This window comes from Photinus pyralis, unplaced genomic scaffold, assembly GCF_008802855.1.
Source record: "Photinus pyralis isolate 1611_PpyrPB1 unplaced genomic scaffold, Ppyr1.3 Ppyr1.4_LG3b, whole genome shotgun sequence".
Taxonomy (NCBI): Eukaryota; Metazoa; Arthropoda; class Insecta; order Coleoptera; family Lampyridae; genus Photinus; species Photinus pyralis.
The window spans coordinates 11404432-11420566 of NW_022170510.1; the positions used below are offsets into that span (position 1 = coordinate 11404432).

General features: G+C 33.4%; 1 protein-coding gene across 1 annotated transcript in view; it reads left to right on the forward strand.

The window, feature by feature from the left end:
* The window catches only part of LOC116166355 (fat-like cadherin-related tumor suppressor homolog), a 288265-nt gene extending 272960 nt beyond the window's left edge, over window positions 1-15305 (forward strand). Inside the window, exon 6 of the mRNA XM_031481312.1 lies at window positions 15257-15305. Coding sequence (XP_031337172.1) covers window positions 15257-15261 — 5 coding nt within the window. The 3' untranslated portion in view covers window positions 15262-15305. The remainder of the gene's footprint in view (window positions 1-15256) is intronic.
* The last annotated feature ends 830 nt before the right edge of the window (window positions 15306-16135 follow it).

Below are 16135 nucleotides of genomic sequence, written 5' to 3' on the forward strand. Positions count from 1 at the left end.
TATAATAACGGGCGATCAAAAAAAAGTTGCTGGCGAGTTGCCTTTGGAAGTTCAAGTTAAATACGATTTTCCATGTAAAAAAAAATTTCAAAGGCGACTCGATAGCAACTCATTTTTGATCGCATAGTATATTATATTTTTCAAACCTTTCAAATGCCATGTTTGAACAGTTAGCCATTTTTTTTATTGGTATCGATTGCCTTGGATCACCATGGATACAATAAACAAAACAAAATCTGTACGAATCCATGGTCTACTACTATTTAAAAACAGTAAATAACAACTGCCTTGGATCACCATGGATACATAAACAAAACAAAATCTGTACGAATCCATGGTCTACTACTATTTAAAAACAGTAAATAACAAGTTTTTAATGTAGATTAAAAACGAATATTTTTTTCAAATAATTTAATTTATAATTTACTGTAGGTAATTGATTTCGAATCTAAGATTCATCATCAGACCTTAGCTGAAATATAAAACGTACAAAATTGTGTCATTTAAGGTGATGTTGCTTACACTCTAAATTTTGCTGAATAATATAAAATTGAAATTGAAACAAGATTTTTATTAATTTTCATGACTAAAATAAAAAATGTAGGTTGTGATACGCCAGTGCAGATATACAGGGTGTAGCATTTAAATACCAATCTTGGGTCAAATCTTAGAAACGGTGATGTAAAATTTATTTTTGATTACGCCACTGGATTGTACGTCAAAATATCAAAAATATTGACAGATAAAAAATTCGAGTGAGCAGACGCACTGTTGCTGTAATCCAATGGTAAACTGCCTGACGTGAAGTAGAAATCAGCCCCATTGGACTTAAGTACATAAAAATAATATGAAAACCAGAGCTGGGCAGTATTCGATTTTGTAAATACATTTTAGTATTCAAATACTTTGTAATTAAATACTTTTATGGAAGCAGTATTTGTATTTGTAACTCAAATACTTCCGCAAATATTTAGTATACGAATACTTATCAAGGTATTTGAATACTTTGAGAAGTACTCGAATACTTCGCATAGTATTTGAATACTTTATCAAATAATTGAGAACTATTTGGAAATGTTTAGGGGAAGTTTCCATTATCACAAAATCAAATATAAAAATCCTATACAACTGAATACCGAACGATCCTGTAGTGAAACTTTTTGACCCGATAGTCTACGTAACTTAAAAACAATAGGGACCTTTCTTATATCCTTAAGACCATGTGTACCAATTTTCAAAGCGATCGCACGTTTCTACACAAGTTATCATGCACACGGACAGACGGACGGACAAAAAAGAATCTGTTTCAAAATTGCTAGGATTAATTTCAGAAAGGTGCACGTGTCATGTGCAAGACATACGATCGCTTTGAAAACCGGTACACATGTTCTTAAGGATATAACTGATATAAGAAAGGTTCTGGTACCTCCTATATAATAATAATAACGCTTTTACTCCCCTTAAATTTGTATATAACAATAGAAATATATAAAAAAAAAAGCTAACCTCAGGTAAAGGGACTACATTCAGCGCACAAAACGCTGTTCTTCCATGTAGCCCCCATACAAAGTATAACTTGACATTTTTTAAGTAGTATTAAGACTTTTATCTAGTACTATTTTAAATTTTTAAGGTATTTGAATACTTTTTACTGTATTCGAATACTTTTCGAAGTATTCGAATACTTTTTATAGTATTCAAATACCTTTGAAAGTATTCAAATACATTCTAAAGTATTTGAATACTTATTTTTGAAAGTATTTGAATACTTTTCAAAGTATCTGTATTTAGTATTTGCTTGTGCTGGACGTAAAAGTATTTAGTATTGAAATACTTTTGATTTGTCTAAAGTATTTACTATTTAGTATTCAAATACTTTTAAAAGTATTTTGCCCAGCTCTGATGAAAATGGTGACGAAAGGAAATTTGTGAGCATTATGCATAAATACAACCGCGATTTAATTATATTTAAAGCTTCACTTCGAAACCCACAGGTCATAAAAATTTAATTTTAGCACCATCACAAAGATGAGAAAAAATTTCTAAGGGTTTGCTAAAATTATTTTTTAATATCTTTGAAAATAAAAGAACTTCAGCGCAATTTCGAAAATTAACTTTTTCGGTGTTTTGGTCATAACTTCATTATTTGTAGTACTACAAGGGAAAAGTAATACAAATTACTAAAATTCTGCAATTCTTTTCCCATTTAATCGACTTTGTATCTCTTACGGTTTACGAGATCCCCCATACTAAACATCGGAAAAAACTCACCCTGTGTTATTTTTATTCACATTATTACTATTACCTGCGCACTATGTACTACGAACACATTTAACCCATTATTATTATGAAACTATAATTACAAATTTGGACTTACTAATTATTGCTTAGAAATACAAATAAAAATAGATTTCACCACTTCTCTATGTGTTGAAACGGTCGCGAGATTGGACCCATCAGCAGAACGCATTTTGGAGTCTAGGTAAAGTAAGTGAATTACAAATTATGAAATTATACTTACAAATTAGCAAATTCGACTTAAGTACTAATTATTACTTAGAAATACAAATAGGTTTAACCATTTCCCTGCTTTGAGACATTCGTGAACTTAGCCCCACAAGAACGCATTATGGATTCTAAATAAGTAGTAATAAAGTAACTTAATTTCCTATTTAGAAATACAACCAAATTTAGCCATTTCGGTCACACTAATTATATTAATTCAACCAAAATATTCATAATGCAATCTAGATGCTGTCCCAGAATTGGGAAATTCGCTTGCAAAGTGAGATACTTAATTAATACTTTATTAGTATTATTACTTCGAGTAATTCGTAAACATCAAATTAAAGCTTAATTTGAAATCTGTGTGCATGTTTATGGACATACTTAAATTTAAGTTTGCGTCATTGTGATTGGGTTACAAAAAATGAGATAATGCTTATAAATTAATACGTACGACTTACTAATTACTATTTAAAGATGCAAACAATTTAAACTGTTTCTCTATGTTCTGGGACATTCGTGAAGTTAGCTCCCAGAGCGTAATTTGGACTGTAAGTACTAATAAAGTGGCAATTTTGAGATTATGCTTACGAATTGTTACAAATCACTTACTAAATATTAGTTAAATCAAAAATATCGTTCTTTAAAGTCCCAAGAAGTTAGCCGCACAAAATTTTGTTGTAATTTAAGAGATTACAAATATTTGCAACTTGATTATAAATTCTTACAAATGACTTACTAATTAATGATGGTACTAGAATTTTTATATTGGAAGATAATGGGGCTGCCGAGAATTTAGCCGCAAATTTGTTTTTTCTAAAATATAAATTCAAAAATTCATTTACAAATTTAGATTCTTGGCTTACAATTACTTACTAATAACTTACTAATTAGTAAGCGGCAAATTGAATAAAAATTCGGAATTCGAGTGGCTAACTTCACGGAACATAATTTTTCTCTTGAACGAAAAAAGTTCATTAAATAGTGTTAGTTGAAACAATCACGATTTTTGAAAAAAAAATACACTATTATACTCGTGGTTGGCTGGCTGAGATCTCAGCAATTATAAAAGTTAAGACTTCAAAATAGATTACTCGTGAGATGGATAATTTTAAACTTTGCTAATAAAATACTGATCTGTATTATTACCAAAAATGAGCTTTCATCATGCATCTTATGCTGATTGACAACTTGTTTCTATTTTTTGTTTTAAAGACATTTTCACTTAAGCTCCACGAATAATTTTTGATGCAATCGACATTAATTATTTTCCATTTAGAAGAATGGGATTACCAAAGTCCAATGGACTATAAGCTTTCATACAGTTCGGCGGTGTACTAATTCTTTGATTCTCGAATTTTTCAATGAAGTAAACTAATTACTGGCGCTAAGCGCTCTCCTAAGCTGTACAATCTGGATTTGGAGTAAAAGACGGAAAAGGTGATCTTAATCTCTTCGAGAATTAATTTGGTTATTGAATGCCACAAAAATGTATACAAATTCCTCCAAATCCAATTTCAATAAAAGCTTAATTACTACTTTTACTATATCGAAATTTTCGATTTCATATGTGTTTCGGGTTATAATAATGGTTATAGCAAATGTCATTTGTAGCACAATGGAACAATGGGTATTCGAGCGTCGTCGTTGTTCTCAGTAGTATTGATACACATGCCTACCTTGCACGGGTGTACCTATATATAGGGGTTGTGTGTTATGTTTGAAATGAGTGACCGGATAATATTTCGTTCTAGCTGACACCACAAGCCACCGTTATTATGCGTAAATGGACGTGAATTACTCTATACGGGCTTGGATTTCACGGTTACTGTTTCCTACACAACACAATGCAAATCGGATTCCGCATTGATAACGAACCTGTCAGAATCCATAATATATTTCTCGGCCAGAAATGATACAGACTGTTTTATGCACGCCATAATACGGGAGGAATTCGTTTTTATGCCGAAAATATTAGCTGCTTAATTCTTAATTAAGATATACATATAATGAAACGGTGGCTCTCTATGTGGTTTATACACCGCATAAGGAAGGACATTACGCAAAGCAATTACGTCCTACGAGTACAATTTATTTTGGCCGCGCTGCAGCTGTAAATGATTTATAACCTCATACAAAATTTTATAATTGTTTTATGCCCTGGAACGGTGAAATTTCTCGATTGTTCAAGTAAGAGCACCAATAAATTTTTTAATACGCAAATCTCGACTGAACTGGAAAATTGATCTAAATGTAATTAAAGATTTAAACGCTGCACATAATAAATAAAGGCGATCTCCAAGATTTTCAAGTTTGAAACGAACAAGGTAAAAAAACAACTTGTAATATCAAGTTACAGTTTGTTTAACTAGGATGTAAATGTAATTAGATATTCAGTTAAATGCAAACACTGTCTGAATTTGCGTTATTTGCTTTTGTTATTGTTAGTTCTGTCTGTTTATTTTCATATACGTTAAGGTAGCGTAAAGACGAGGGGGCCACTTAATAAATTGCGATTCTTCAAACATAATTTAAATTTATAATGTTGGTGGTATATTTAAGTAAACCTCCGAAATCATTTTTACCCTTTTTCGCAGTGCGTTATTTTACAAGAAATGGAAAGTGGCAATAAATTAAACTTTATACAGTATACATATATATGTTTGGATAAACCGCCGGTTTCTTAAATTTACAATTCACGCCGGTAGCTGGTGGTGGTTAGGTAGAGATAAATTCTAATTCGTGATTCAATATTATGCTACGCCTATGAACGTTAACACTAAAGAAATCTGCTGTCAAATATCTCAGATGTCTGGGATTTATATCATATTTCGTCTTTATAATTAGTGCTATTGCATTACACTTGCTAGCTCACCATTAGTTCACTTTGATCTTTCGCGGTTCCATGATTTCTGGATTTGGCTATCGGTTTCATTGACCTGACTTCATTCTCTTGTCGCTAGAGCTCACGCCTTGTACCTTGCTACACAATTTGATCCCTTCTTTAATTTGGTTTTGCATACAGTTGTATTTTTTCGAGCAGAAAAGATCCTTCCTCACAATGGCTGGTTTCAAATTTTCTCGATGACTTGACTTGTTGTCTATCTGAAAAGGGGTTTGTGTAATGGATATCACCATCTTTCTTTCTCTATATCTGATGTATTGTGGCTGCTTCATTGAGTACGCTTAGCAGATTTATATTTGCAAGTAATTATTGTGAGGTATTTAAAGTGTATGACTTAACATTATTCTTAATAAGGGCTTTATGTTCTCTTACTGTTCCCTCATGCTTCTGTCATTGTTTTTTCATAGTTTTGTCCTAATTTCCTCTTCTGGATTACTTTTTCGTTATTATCTACCTATTTCCATTTAAAGCGAAGCAGTACTAGATGACACTGTATTTTTATATGGGGCCACCATCTTAGTAAGATTGATATTCGCGACGTTACGTGATAAATTACTACATTACCTTCTTCGAAAAATGTACACCTGGAGATTTATTGTTCCTGTTTAACCGCAAGTGTTACGAAACCTTTTAGGAGAATATTAGCTTGTGAATCGCTACGGTATTTCTAATTCTGATATTCTAATATTATAATCTGTTAACGTAAATTGAATTGGATTCTTATTGAGTATTACGGTTTTTGTATACGATTTACAGAGTGTCAGACGTTAGACATTGCTACCGCAACATTTATGTGTCGAAATAAGATCGTGGCAAAATACCATTGTCTTGTATAGTCATAAAAAACTTGAAAGGCGTATAACATGATAATAAAGTAATTTGTACTCGAGCATAAAAGAAGAGGAAGGAGTAGAAATATAACCTTGATTTGATTACTTGACTTCTGGGCCAAGCGAAGGCGGTTCTAGGACTGAGTTCTATAACTTACAATTAAAATAGAGTCTTTGAACTGAACAAGAAAATAGTAATCTCGAAGGATTAATTCTATGGACCTCAATCACGACCATTTGAAGGTCTTTGTGAGGCTTTCTTTTGGCTAGCCAACATTTTCGAACACAGGGGGTCAGGTCTGAGAAAAACCAGTCAAGAAGCCTACTGAGTCGCTTCTACAGCTCAGGAGGAATGATTCTCATTCACATACCCCGTCCGTTTCTCCAAATCGCATCTGTGACAGGCAAACCAACGAGGCCAGAGGGTTTGCCCCTTTTATATTTCAATTCAATATTTTCCGCTCCACATAAAACAAAACAAAACTGTGCTTAACGGCTAGCTCATTCACAATTAGTGCGTTTTAGACAAAGGCCCTGCCAATTCAAATTTATGATAACAATCAACTATTAAATCAACAGCAAATAAACAAAACAATTACTTACAATTTAAAATACTCTTACAATTTTCCTTGCAATCATATCAGAGACCTAGAAACTTCTCAGAGCCTTTGTAGAAGTATCCCATAAAATAGTCATAGGTAACCATTTTACCTTTAATGAAGAAATAGCCAACATAGAGAAAAGAGATTCTGACAATAACATTTTTTGGTCGTATGCAAACACTTGTTCAACAATTCAACTATTCTATTACACGAAAATCTTCATTTTATTCTATTTTCTGTTCTTACTGTATTGCCATCAATAATTCCCATCGCAAAAGTTTAATTAACTAAACATATCGTATATCAACGGATCACGCGCATATTAGTTAATTAGTTTACGTAAAATATAAACTTTTTAATTAAATAATATTCAACTTAACGATGAGTTGCAATGCCAATTCGTTTATATAATTTACGCTTGCGGATTCCGCAATTATTATGTACCAAGAACAGAATTTTAATGAAAATTTCATCCCTAGTTAGCCATCAGAGAATTAAACCACATACAAACTTAATAAGTAGATTAGCTCATCCGAGCCATCTGTTCGAATGGACCATAGGCCAAATTATGCCGCGCGACTTTCCTTTTGGGCATAATTTCCATTTACACTAATTTTAGTCACGCCGGCCGCCATGTTCAAATCCAAATTGTTAATTTGGATAATTGCGCTCTTGACGTTTTGCGATTCCCGCTTTTTTTCGTTTCGGAAAAAAGTTCTTTTTTGTGCAGAAATTGTGTAAATGATTCGGGGTGAGAAGCACATAGGGAAATTCAACCTGAGGCTATTAACCAAAAAGGGTGAGCAGAAAAAAGGGCCGAAAACTGTGTTTACTATTATTTTCTGCTTAAATCAGACGACTGGATTTATTTCGATCGTGGACGGTTATTGAAAAACGACCTTTTTCTCTTTGTCTCTCCCTCTTTCCGTGTGTATATGCGATACTACATAAGCGTTACGCTAAGTGAACTTCTAAATTATTACCGTTTGCCTCTACGTCGCTAGTTTTTCCCAAAGAGCTTACGAGATATATATTACATGTCCCGTTTACGTCCGCGTGTATAATTGGAAAAGGAAATAATAGCGCAGACAAACGAGAGCTTGCTGATTTGTCGCTTTTTCCTTATGAGAATGGAGAACTGACGTAGGATAAGTTAATCCGTCTCCTTTTTCTTCATTTCTTTTCCTATGCGAGCTTTAAAATGCAAATATTAAGGACGACAAATGCTTTAGGGTCATTTATTTCTTCTTTAAAATTTGCAATTACCATTTCGGATAGTTAATTATTGTACGAGCGGCGAATATTGACTCAGAAAAAAACAAGAGCTTAAAGTTGAATGATTTACCTACCTTGCTACAGCGATCTTCATTCCGCATCATATATTTTCCACTTCTTGCGTTTTCTCTAAATATGAATTTGATTCGTTGAACGAATTCCAATTCATTCACAGGTAGAATTTCGTGTTCCGCATGAAATATTTGGGCCATCAATAATTTTGTTTTATCCGGGACGGAATGGGCATATCATCTTTATAAATGTACTTCGTGGTAACTTATGGCATTGTTTTTTAGAGTGATCTTTTCGTAAAGCATAAAATCAAGATGAAGGTACAGGATTCCGTAATTTGACGGATTTTCTATAATTATTGGAGGTACGCATTAAAGTAATCAAATGGGCAGCTTAATTTCTTCGAAAATGGAGCTCTATTCCACATTTCTACCATTGGGGATGTACTTACCGTTTTCTTTTACCATTTTGTTCTTGTTCTGGACTATGTTAATGACTCCATAAAAATGAAAAACATTGGAGTTTTACTATTGGAATAATTATTTTTGATTTGTGAAAGCATATAAATGATATGTGGAATAATATACGCGCATTTAAATATAACTCAATTTTTAGCAGAAAGGGCACAATTCGTAGTCAGGAAATTATCAATATTAAAACAGGATTCTGCAGAAAAAACGGATATATGATGGTTAAATGACTATTCAAACAAATGTAGTAATTACAATTCGATTGTATCGAAAACCAATATGTAAATATATCCGCCAAACCGTTTTAATGAAACATAGAAAACAAATCACAAAAGAAAAAATTCACCAAAATATCATACTCCCATTAAAAACCCTTTTAAAAAAGCACGACGCAAAGTCGAAGAAAAAAATATGACATGTATCGTTTACAAGTAAAGGATCGAATCTGTTCTATACAGGGAATAGTAATACTAGTGCGCACGCAGAAGAAAATATTAACCACGGAAACATCTGCACGACCTCTTGCGGGAAAATAAAGAACTATTGTGAATGAAACCTGTAGTAATCAACCAGCTACATCTAAACTAAATGGACTTTCAGGGGAAATACATAGATGGCGTAAGAATATCCAATATAAATTTGGAATTTAAATAAAACACGAACTCTAATACCATGTGTTGTTTAACAATTATGAAAAAGTATTGTCCTATAACCGATAGAGATAATGAGAGAAACTGATACAACTGGTCTGAAAATAGCCAGTTACTAGCTGAAATTGATTGATTCCCCAAACGCATACGAATATCAGGTTAACCTTGCAATTGAGTGGTTCTTGTCCTGTATAAAGTAAAATGGGTTCTTATTCTAGCTTAGTGTGGTTTGTATCTTGGTTTAATTAATATGGGCTCTTGTTTTAGATAATGTCTCGCTTGGTTTGTATCTAGGTTAAGGTGGATCATTGTCGATTAATATATAATTAATTAATTGTTCAAAATCAAAGTCTTAATTTCATAGAAATAATTAAATTAATTCAATGAAATCCGCAAAAAGAATAGATCAAACAGATCGCCAGTCCACGAATTATTTTCACCGATCAAAAGCAACAGGATAATCAAATTAAAAAACTGAAAATTTTCTGAAGTTCTGAAGAAATGATACAGGAATCATCCAATTTCTAATTAACTTTAAATCTTTTTATCGTTTGTTTCGGGGAATTCCCTTCACCAAGGCCACGACTTTTTTCGTGTGGGAAATCCCAGGGCACGATCGTCCACCATAAAGGTCACTCTTTAGTTACATAACCGTGAATCCTTGGTCCAAAAAAATAGTAAGGGAATGACGTCACAAATTACAAGATGGCGTCTTGAAATATTGCAAAAACGATTTATCATAGTAGGCTACTGCAAATTTCTACGTTTTTAGCGTAGCTTTCATATGACGTTCAAAATCGAGGGGTCGATTGCGAGGGAAATTCTTGTCCCTCACAGAAAATGTCGAGGAAATATTTGGGAAATATGTAGGAAGTGGATGAAATAAGAGGAAATTTTGGGGAAATAGAGAAAATTTTAAATGAATGAGGAAATTTTAGAACATTTTGTCAAAGTCGAAGGAAATCTAGTGGAAATTCCAACGATATCCAGAGGAAATTGTTTAGGAAATACTAGAAATGTTGGGGAAATTGTGGCAATTTTTAGGTAATGAGGGAGATCTTTGTCCCCTAAAATAAGTTGTGACCAAACCCGAGGGGTTGACCACGAGGGAAAGTCTTGTTTCTCATGTAGGAAATGGCTGGGAAATATGCAGGTAATGGAAGAAACTAGAGAAAATTCTGGGGAAATATTAGGAAAAATGAGGAAATTACAAAGGAATGGGAAAATTCTAGGGAAATATTAGGAAGAAATAAAAGGAAATTCGGTGGAAATTTAGAGGAAATTGTAAGGAAATAAAAGATTTCTATAGGCAAGTAACGTTACTCATTGCACTTTACTTCCGAAAAATGTGTAAATTTGGGGAAATTTAAGGTAATGCTAGAAATCTTGGGAAAATTAAGGGAAATGGCGGCAATTTTTAGACAATGAAGCAAATATTTGTCCCTTAAAATAGATCATGCCCAACCCCTCGTTCGAAATAATGTCAAATTTGGAAATTTCAGGTTTTTTAAGAAAATTTTTCATAAGAAAAAATTCCCCTTATGCAATGGTTTTGTCGGTCTATCTGTCTGTCCTGTTCCTCGTCTAACTCGAAAATGGAAAGAGATAGCGTTGTCAAACTTTCGCCAATCGATTTCTACGAGTTCAAGGATCAGTGTATCATGAGCCGGATCAAAAGTCGTGTTTCCGAATGCCAGCTGAGTGTCAATGCTTTGCTCTGTTTTTAATATATTGTGGCGGGGAAATATCTACACTCATGTTCTACTGGTTCTCTCTCATTTGTAACCTTCTTCAGGCGACGTTTAAATATTCGCTGGCTAATATACCTTGGGAATCCAAATTCACAATTACCCACATCGTTGAAAATTTCAACTTTGTGCCACGTAGCTCATAATAAGTTAATGCGTTAATATAGTAAATTATTATGCAAAATAATGCAGTTCTCTAATGGAACGTTGCAAGTTGCTACAAATAAACAATCACTTCCACATTATTTCACTAATTGTAAACTTCGTAAATATTCTACATAGCAAAGGAAATAAGACCTTAATGGATACGTCTAGACTGCACACATGCACTTCTAGAACTCATTATAAAAAGGATAAGAACGATAAGGTAATGCATACCTCTATGTTTACGTAATAAGTGCATACAGTTCCTTCTCATTCTCTCCCATAGCATGTACAGCTTCATACTCACTTGTTTTATCACATAAACTATTATTAAATTACTTAGACGAAGTGCAGCTTATGCAAGTGAACTTTACCCAACTTGTTACTATTAAGTTAATGTAAATGGAACGTCGTTAATAATTTTAGGTTATGCTCACTTTATTATGGCAACGTTACTACACATTTTAATATCAGTGCAATGTGCTAATAATTCTAATTACGCTGTTTTCATTTAGAGATAATGTATGCTCGCTTACATCCTTCTTTCAGGCAACGATGGGGCTTGTACATGAAGTCATTATTAAAAAAGTATTGTTTTAGAATACCTACTCAGATCTAATATCACCATTTTAGCTTAGTATGTTACTTACCTACCTATAAATGTCGGCGTGAATGCCGAAGTATTAATTTATTTTTGTAAAAATAAGGGAGAGGGGTGGGAAATTGTGGGTCCTGGTGGTGGTGTTTTTCACTATACAGGGTGTTAATTAATTCAGGAATGGGGCTCTTCAGAATATAAGCACCGCCATGTTGGAAAATCACTGATTATAACATTGCTACCATACTCTTTTTGCTTCTTTTACAATGGAATTGTATTGAGCTCTAAGGACAATTCGTTTAAAAGCGGATGCGGAGTGGCAAATTTTTCGCTTGACAAGAAATTTGATGTAAAGAAAAGGGATGCCTTTAAAGTTGATTAATAAATGAAAATTAATCGCTTCACGAATTTGAATAGTTTTAGTATCAGAAGAAATCCTGTGATCTACACGAAACAAATATTTTAATAGATCTTTGATGTTTTCCAGGTGCTGTACGCTACAGTTAAATGTACCTATAGCTGTAAAAGTCATATAATAAATGCAGCAATAAAAACAGCGAAAGCTGCCAGACCGTTCCACTTTTGCAGCTGTAAATGAATACAAATAAGGCAGATCTTAAAAGTATCGATTGACGAAACCACAATACAAGTATCTCTCGGTTCGCCAAATAAACAATTTTCTGTTTCGTGGACAATTTTACGTTGTAATTATTTATGTATATTATGCCAGGGCTGATGAATTTTGAATATTTTTTTGTATACCCACACAGAACGCTATCCTTTGAAGTATAGAATGTTGGGCATTCCTTCATTTTGAATTAAGCAATTGTGAAATTGCTACCGTTAATTCAACATCTAAACAAATTCAATTAGTAATACCCAAAATGGAAGTACACAACTTCAAGTAAACTTCGCTACATAACAAATATCTTGTATATAGCGCGGCATATGTAAGCAACACAGACTACCTAAATCTATTAATTACCCACCTTGCTGACGGAGTGATATCTGTAAATAAATACGATCAAGTTTCTGGCACGAATCCAAATATCGTCTTTAATCTACCCTCTAATTTTCTACGAGATATCTACTAAGTGATATTTGATACTCTTGTATGCAGCCAGAGGGAGATTTAAACATATTTTTGCGTCTGTTTTTATAATGGATAGTTAGAGCTGAAGTGTTTTGCTTTTCAAATACCTACAAAACCTGACGATTGCATTTTTCATCTGTCGAATTTCCATATGATTTTTCCTGTGTTTGAAATTTAAATTTGGATATGGAAAACGAAATATTCTCTATACATTTCTGCATTATTTTGAAATGCAAGGCACATATTCATTGTATGGATTATATTCCCCTGCTTTTGATTAAGAAGTCTGATCGAAAAAGTACGAATTGATTTGGATTCTACGCACCCAAATTAATAAGAAAAAGTATTTTCCCGAGAAATTTTGGTGTAGTCGATTTTTGGTAAAAAAAAGGAAGGTTATACACTGCCTTTTTTTGACGCTCGAACAAAAAATTGTCTCAGATCGACCGGGAAAAAACATTTTCTAATAGAATGTGGCCTGTAGAATTCATAATTTCAAACAGTTCCCAGATCGGGCAACTAGATCAAAAGTTACAGCCCTTTAAATTTTTTGTCAAAATTGGTTTTTTGCCCATAACTTTTGATTGAGACGTCTAATCGAAAAAGTACGAAACGTTTTGGATTCTACGCACCAAAATTAATAAGAAAAAGTGTTTTCCCGAGAAATTTTGGTGCAGTTGATTTTTGGTAAAAAAGGAAGGTCATACACCACCTTTTTTTGAGCCCCGAAAAAAAAATTGTCTCAGATCGACCCGGAAAAAAAATTTTCTTATAGAATGTGGCCTGTAGAATCCATAATTTCAAACAGTTCCAAGATTGGGCTACTAGTTCAAAAGTTACAGCCCTTTGAATTTTCTTTCGAAATTGGTTTCTAGTCTATAACTTTTGATTGAGAAGTCTGATCGAAAAAGTACGAATTGTTTTGGATTCTACGCACCAAAATTAATAAGAAAAAGTGTTTTCCCGAGAAATTTTGGTGTAGTCGATTTTTGGTAAAACAGGAAGGTTATACACTGCCTTTTTTTGAGCCCCGAAAAAAAAATTGTCTCAGATCGACCCTGGAAAAAAAATTTCTTATAGAATGTGGCCTGTAGAATCCATAATTTCAAACAGTTCCAAGATTGGACTACTAGTTCAAAAGTTACAGCCCTTTGAATTTTCTTTCGAAATTGGTTTCTAGTGCATAAGTTTTGATTGAGATGTCCCGATCGAAAAAGTACGAATTGTGTTGGATTCTACGCACCAAAATTAATAAGAAAACGTGTTTTCCCGAGAAATTTTGGTGCAGTCGATTTTTGGTAGAAAAGGAAGGTTATACACCACCTTTTTTTGAGCCCCGAAAAAAAATTGTCTCAGATCGACCCGGAAAAAAAATTTTCTTGTAGAATGTGGCCTGTAGAATCCATAATTTCAAACAGTTCCAAGATTGGGCTACTAGTTCAAAAGTTACAGCCCTTTGAATTTTTTTTCGAAATTGGTTTCTAGTGTACAACTTTTGATTGAGAAGTCTGATCGAAAAAGTACGAATTGATTTGGATTCTACGCACCCAAATTAATAAGAAAAGTGTTTTCCCGAGAAATTTTGGTGTAGTCGATTTTTGGTAAAAAAGGAAGGTTATACACTGCCTTTTTTTGAGCCCCGAAAAAAAATTGTCTCAGATCGACCCGGAAAAAAATTTTCTTATAGAATGTGGCTTGTAGAATCCATAATTTCAAACAGTTCCAAGATTGGGCTACTAGTTCAAAAGTTACAGCCCTTTGAATTTTTTTTCGAAATTGGTTTCTAGTCTATAACTTTAGATTAAGAAGTCTGATCGAAAAAGTACGAATTGATTTCGATTCCCTTTGAATTTTTTTTTCGAAATTGGTGTCTATAGTCTATAACTTTTGATTAAGAAGTCTGGTTTCCAGTCTATAACTTTTGATCATGATTATTCCACAGTAATTTATTAATAAAACGATTTGTATTAGTACTAGTCAGAATTTCAGATTAAATCATCGTTCAGAATGGTGAATATTTCCGATTATTAATTTAGTCTTTGATCAGGACCAACAACTAATTAACACTTATGTACATACGAAAGACGTTAGACATAGTTTGTAAAAGTTTGAAGTGACTCAGTTCCAGAATATTCCGGCCGCATCGCCAAAATCGGCCCCTGCAGAAATACAGTTGTCCACAGTAAATATGACTTTTACGTCACTAGTGTGTGAACCAAAGTCTGACTATTTCACAATGTTACCATCTCTTTCTTGCTTATGTGTTGACATGTGATAGCCAATAAAGAACTCATTTGAAATTGATTCATAAACTAGTGACGTAACGGTCATGATGCAAACGACTGTAGATAGCAAATCTATGTTTTCCAGTGTATGCTGTTTCAGTGTGCAAATTATTTTTTTAATATATCTTTTTTGTTTTAGGTTAGTGACGTCCGTTCTAACTGCGGTATTGGTGAGTTTTTAAATACTTCATTTTGATATACATTGGTAGACCTGAGGAAAGTGATCGTGAGGGGTTTCCGAAACAGTTTTGCATTATTATATTGAATAAACCCATTTACTGTCTCGGTATCTCAAACAAACTGTTCCGCAACTGTTGCTTTATGTTTGCTAAAAAAATCATGATTCATTTACGAGATGCGATGAAAAAAATGAATATTAATCTGAACTGCTCAATGTGTACGTACGTGGTTCAGAGTCCGTCTCTTTATTTTTTCTCTACTCTCTCTTAATTAACCGCCGCCCCTTTCAATACGACTTCTGGTTTAACCATGTTTTTAAACGCAACAATTGGACTTGGTCTCTTCTCGAGAGCACTGAAATTCCACTGACTCGTCTTCTGGCGTCCCGAAAATGGTCTCATGCTTAATTTGCAGTTGTAATTAAATAGCCCTAATTAACCTAACTTAATACGATACAAAACCCCGACATCTATTCTTCAGACATCCAGAATAGGTACAGTAAGAAAATAATGCTCTTACCCTCCGCCATCTTGACACAAAAAGTAAATGATGGTTAATCGGAGACGGAACGTCAGACTTAAAATTTAAAACTACCATCTTGTAGAGGGAAAAAAAGGAACAATAATGTGTCATTTATTTTGAAATGCTTTTTGAAATAACTTCGGTAAAAACTAAAAACGATTCGTTTTTGTCAGGATAGTTTCGATCGTAGTCGGAATTTTTTCAGTTTCAAAACTGCATCTAAATATACTTTTTCCCCAATTTAAACTACCTACCTATGTCTTACAGTTTCCGAGATCCTTATGGTGACCCTCGAATTCGAATCAGCCTGTATAAC